Source organism: Clavelina lepadiformis, chromosome 9, assembly GCF_947623445.1.
Source record: "Clavelina lepadiformis chromosome 9, kaClaLepa1.1, whole genome shotgun sequence".
Lineage (NCBI taxonomy): Eukaryota > Metazoa > Chordata > Ascidiacea > Aplousobranchia > Clavelinidae > Clavelina > Clavelina lepadiformis.
The window spans coordinates 3408774-3414928 of record NC_135248.1 but is presented as its reverse complement, the minus strand read 5'-3'; the positions used below and the strand labels follow the sequence as shown (position 1 = coordinate 3414928).

Below are 6155 nucleotides of genomic sequence, written 5' to 3'. Positions count from 1 at the left end.
ATATATATTTATTTATAAAGTTCTTATTGCATTTGTTTAGATATATAATGGGCTAACTTATACTAGACCTGGACCTGCTAACTCACATAAAATGACCATGCGACCAAAGTATGTGGGCCATGAAGTTTTTTATGCATTTGCTAGTGATAAGCAATTGTGATCAAATAGAAGACATCTGAAGTAAAAATTTGATTTCACTCAGTCAAGTTTGAGGTGTCAATCAATGGTTCAATGAGCTAAGTAACTAAAAAGTACTAAAGTAAATCTTTTTACTAAAGTAAAAGATATCCCATAATTCCTTATGAATTCTATAAATTAGTAAAATTTCTATTATCGAGCGATGAGGAATCATCACTGGGTTGAAGTCGTGCAAAGACTTTCCTCAGTTCAAAGATAAGCATTATTATACCATTCATACCATACCATAACATCCTGTTAATGTTGCCTGTGGCCAAAATATTAGCGTGGTACTGAAATATCTTAATGTTTATCTTTGCACTAAAGAAAATCTTCAAAGAAATTAAATCCAATTTTGATTGATTTCTACGGTCCATGCACCGACCACGCCTAACTACAGAACTATTGCCTTGACCAAAGTCATTACAACATAGACTGCATTTCTTTATGCACTGCATGAATAAGATGCTTCAAAACTTGAGTGAAACAAACTAAAACCAACAATTTTGCGTGAAGAAGGCATTCCCAAACTGGACAAAAATGCAATGTTAAGTACTTAAGTGGACTAACATTAAGAATTAAGCTATAAGTTTCTAATTTCGGGTAATCAAGCAATAAATGATGCCTAAAATAAGTTTATGGTCCGACTCCAGTTTTCCTTTTTTGTTAAAACATGCATGCACTCTGAAAGTATGGAACTGGTAAAAAGCTACCGGTACTAATAAAAATAACATTTGAAAATCATCTAACTATCTAAGGCGAGAAATAAAAAAAACTGTTAATTTAAACCTGATTAGCGATTACCAAACCATAAGTTAGGCTTGTACCCAAACACAATGCTTTAAACTCTTGTAGTTTTAACGTTGGGCGTAGTATTAGTTTCGTAGGGCTTGCGCTACCATTCCGGATCAGCCTAGTTATCGCAATAGGTTAAGATCAGTAGATCACTACTAAAAATCACAGCAGGATGAACAAGCCAATGAAGAAGAACCTCCTACAGTTCAAAATACGGCCGCGCCACATAGTTGGTGCCGCATAGTCGAACGACGCCAATCACGCCATAATTTTACAACGTGCCTTCCAACTCAGCTAAGAAAAAAACGATATTTTGTGTAAGCAATTAGGATACGTACGAAAGTCGTTTGGGCAAGAAAAGAAAATGCTGTTTCTACAGTGCAATTCAAATTTGTAAACACGCCTCTGCCGTGGAATCTCAGTTGCATGACATAGCCTACTGCATTTCTTCGATTGTTGTTGTAAGTCATCTTTGAATGTAGGCTACCCACGAATGATATAAAGGTATTAAAAATGCCTCCCAGGCCACTACAGCTGTAAGATGCACCAAGTAACATTATTATTGAACATCTTCACGAAAGAACCTTTATTTCACCATTGTCAAGGATGTGTCGGTAAGTTGGTGGTAACTGGTAAGTATTGCTGGTAAATACGGAATAAAACATAGATTTTACAAACATGTTGAAGTAATAATGAAGTTTGGGCTGTTAAAAATAATTTTAAGCGGAACAAAAGGGACAGAATAAATAAACATTAGCCGCGACATAATTATATCTAAAGGAATACGGTACGTGCAACTCATAATTTGATATCATTGCCAAAGCTGTTGATGCTATATATAGGCTTGATAATAGGTGAGCAATCATCTTATCAGAGAGCCACACACAAAACGTTTACTGGTGGGCCTGACCGATGATATACTTTTTTTATAAGTTTATTACCTTCGTGAAAGCGATCAAACCGATGGTTTGAAGTTTCAGCTGTAAAAACCTTGTAAAATCCCATTTGCGTTGCAGTTTTATGGAAGTGTAACGTTGCTTAACTTCAGCAAACTGCGTCATGAACGGATTTTTTTTCTGTACTGTAGTTAGAGGTCACGTTCACATGGAAGACAGCTCTAGTCAAATCCAATTTTTAATTGATTGAACCAAAAGAAATCTGCTATATGCTAACAATACTCTGTTAGCAAAAACGGATAATTCTTGCCGATAACGACTCGAATACGCGCGATAACAGCAAAGGATAGGATACTGCTGAAGAACCATAGTTTTGGCAGGACTAGCTTTAATTCTCATAGCCTATTTGGATAAAACCATTCTAGCACAGGTTACCTGATTTCCTGGTTTCTGTGCCATTGACTGAATTTTCCCAGTAGCCAGCTCAATGTCATTCGGAGGATCAAGATTACGTTTGTTGGCGTTGCGCATCTTTCACGTAAAAATTCATTTTGATATGAATGCATTATAATGCCTGTAGGGGTATTGGGTATATATGTGTTCTCTTTTCTAACAGCAAATCATTACGCATCAACCGCTAGTTAAGGTAAATCAATGTATTTTACGAGTGCAAATGCTATAACGGGCCACGCGAAGCCGATGATATCACGCGGTCAACATTTCTTAGAAAAATCATCTTCTATGAAACAGATCGTCACATTAACGGTAAATCGCTGAATATACAGTTCGAAGACAAAATATCCTGCAACCAAGAAGGCTGGGTTGCTTTAACAGCAGCATATAGACCAGATAAAGCACATTTTCGTTTTTCATAACCTTGTAAGACGGTGTAAGTCAAGCAACAAACTGGCCACCTGCAAAAAAACAACAAATTGTTTGAGAGATATCACAAAGAAATCAGAACTTTGCGCAACATTAAAAGCGCCATAAGCCAAACACGACCGTTTTAAACTGTCAAGCACCAGGAGTACACTCAAAAATTAAAATTATGGAGCAGACCGTTTATGTCTACTACAATACCTTGAACCATCACTTGCAACAGCAGAAATCCCTTCAGTTGACAGGCTGATAGGTAAAGTGGAGATGGCACAAGTCATTACATAAGGTAACTCTTTGTAGATAGGCAAAGACTGTATTTGGGATATGACTTCCATTTCTTCTTCAGTTAATAATTCTTTCTTGGATTTTAGCTTATTCACCAATTGAACTATAGGTACATTAGCAGAGGCAATCTCCTCATTTAGATGGTTCCGGAACCACGCCTGAAAAAAACAAAAACAAGCAAATAAAATGAAAGAAAAAAAAATAATGAGCAATAAAATCTCCATTAATATTTCCCCAACGAACCCATTTCCATACCATCAAAACCTTTGCCATCTGTTTCAAAACTAACACTTCTTCCACCAGTTGTAAATCTTTGCATTGATTTTCACCCAAAGCCATTCCTTCTAAGTTTGAGCTCTTTCGGGGAAATTGCTTTACCTTGTGCTTTATGATAAGCAAGTGCCATCTACGAGATGAAGTACAAAATGCCATTAGCATGTGCATTGCACATATTCACAGCTTGCACTTAAACCTCAATTTTTATACATCGTTTTCATAAATACAATTTCTGTCATTTCAGAATTTGGAGAACGTTAAACATATCAGTTGCTACCTCATTTGCAGTTTTGCTAGATTAGTTTCTTTGGGGTTGATGGATTGTTCCAAGAACACGGAAAGTGAGCATTCAAATGTTTTCGACAGGGCGTAATATTGTCGAACAATCTCCAAAATATCAATGCATGAACTAAAAGAACGTCCTTCCAAGAAAATTCTTTGCCGAAACTTTTCAGACGCCTTAAAACCGACATTAAAAAGTGAGTGCAAAGCATTATTAACTGATCAACATATACAGTATTACTAATGTAATGCTATATGACTAACCTGTGATGGATTTAACAATCGCTTTAGTGACAATTGTGCTGTATTGTCGACTTGTATACTTAGGCGAATTTTTGGCTGTGAAGTTAAAAGGGCCACAAATGCACCATTCGGTGAAAGAGTAAACCCATGAAAAGTTGTTGGGTGATTGGCATTAAATGTCCCAACATCTGCATGAAAACGGAAAACATTAAACAACTTAGACAATCTTTTTCAATTGATCTTCTTAACTTAGACAATCTTATGCAGTTTATTGTAGCTACTAGCATGACTAAGCAAATAGTTGTAGTAGTTTTAAATAAACTACTACCATCTGGTTTAGAAAGAACAGCAGTTTGCTGTAACTTCGGAGTCGGATCAGTGCAAAGGTCAAACTTTATCAAACTCCCATCGCTACTGCTTGAAAATATTTCAAGGACATCATTTCCTTCAAAAACACTCAATGCCACGATAGGCAAATCATGTGCATTCTAGAAACAAAAAAGTACTATTCTTTCAAAATGATCATTGACAGTTTACATTTTTACCACAATTTTGTGATGCATTAGTACCCTATGCCATAATAGTACCCCTAGTAATTGTATGTACGTTGTACCAACACCACTACAACTAAATAGCGCAAACAAAAATTTAAAATCTACTTACATGGATGTAAGTATCATTGACAACTTCGAAGTTCTTATTTAATTTTTGCACGACAATTACATTTGACTTTGCAATAATCATAACACTTTCATCATGATGTATGTGAAACCAATGCATCTGTCTTATAAAATAAAGCATTGTTAATGCGTTTTGCATTAGTACAAAAATTTCATTTTTTGAAAACGATTATTCGCACAGGATAGATTGAACCAAAATTACACAATGTTATATAGTATATATCGTTTAGTTTTGTGATGCTTATGCTTCTGATGAAAAAAAGATTGATTGATTAATATGTTTACTTGTACCTATGTAAGGTTAGCAGAGCAAGCAAAAAAATATCCAGGCAACAACGCAGACATGTGTCAACATACCTCACACAAATTTTGTCAGGTTCACTCCAAACAGAAGTCTCATTAGAGCACTGCCAATCTTTGGTACAGTCAAGTGAATAGCACAGCAATTCACCATCAACATTTGAGACTGCTACATGTAATTTAGAAGGTGGATGGGATGGACGTTGGTATCCCATGTGTTGGCTGTGCTTACAAAAAGACAAAGAAACAACATTTTTCCATCTGCCTTGAAAGGCCAGTTCTATATGCGCCAAAATGTTTCCTGTGCTGTCTGCTTGGATTTTCCACAAAATAATAAGTCCATTCAGTGTACTTGTGACCAAAAAGCAAACTGACTGGGAGTCTATGTGATACAAATTAGACCATGCCACATATGTTAGTGCAGTGGCAGCTGTCTTTTCTTTCGCAAGGTTAAGAGCATTGGTTTTGCAACCAGCCTCATGTTTTCCAAGCAAAGTTGGATTTGATCGTAAATGATGTTTCAAAATTGTTGATAGTTCACATTTTTCTTTCCAAGTACGGGAGACTTCATCATTTTCTTTGATGCATACATGCACACTAATCAAATTAAAACAGTGTCATTTATACAACTGTTGGTAATTCAGATGCAAAACACACTATTCAGGACCCTGGAGGTTTAACACAACTAGCCCCTTCGTAAAAGACAAAAATTTTTTTAAACACTACACGACTGTGAAAAATCTGGGGCCAGAAATAAAAGGAAAAACACCTGTAATTTTGAGATACTGCGGCGAGCAATTGTCCGCCACTTTTGCACAGTCCACTGGGTGACATCTTAATGCTTTTATAACCTGTGCCAACATCATTTTTCATTGGAAATAAAACGGGGTCGAGAAGAATCTGCAATAAAAAATGACAGCAGCATGTTTTTAAATATTATTAACTGCACGAATGTGTAGAACATACCTCGTATACATTATAGTCAGGAAATGCCGCAGTGTTAGAGGACTGGAAGCAGGCTGACTCAAATTCCTGTATATATTCGGTCACCACTTTACTAACAGTTCGCTTTGTTTCCTCGATGTTGACGTTTTCAATGGTGAATTCTGGTTCATGCACTTTTTTCCCACCATTCATCAATGCCATGTCACAAGAAACTATTTTTTTCGTTGTAGCCACAATAATGTCATTGTTGTCGCACCATTCCACACATGATGAGCCAACCACCTTGTTGTGAAGATTTAACAGACAAAATGTTTTGTCCCAGTCATTGAGCTTTGACTGCTTCATAATCAGTTAATCAAGCCTTACATGGGTATTCATGAAACTATAAATATGGCTG

At 36.2% G+C, this 6155-nt stretch overlaps 1 protein-coding gene across 1 annotated transcript; it reads right to left on the bottom strand.

Moving 5' to 3' along the window:
* Positions 1 to 2509: 2509 nt before the first annotated feature.
* Positions 2510 to 6109, bottom strand: LOC143470190 (general transcription factor 3C polypeptide 4-like). The gene is made up of 10 exons (XM_076968148.1): positions 5780 to 6109; positions 5583 to 5713; positions 4871 to 5410; positions 4497 to 4617; positions 4162 to 4321; positions 3855 to 4021; positions 3586 to 3767; positions 3288 to 3438; positions 2949 to 3190; positions 2510 to 2782 (listed from the first exon to the last, which is right to left on the bottom strand). The coding sequence occupies exons 1-10, from the start codon at positions 6101 to 6103 to the stop codon at positions 2623 to 2625; spliced, it is 2178 nt and encodes a 725-aa protein (XP_076824263.1). The 5' UTR covers positions 6104 to 6109; the 3' UTR covers positions 2510 to 2622.
* Between the last annotated feature and the right edge of the window lie 46 nt (positions 6110 to 6155).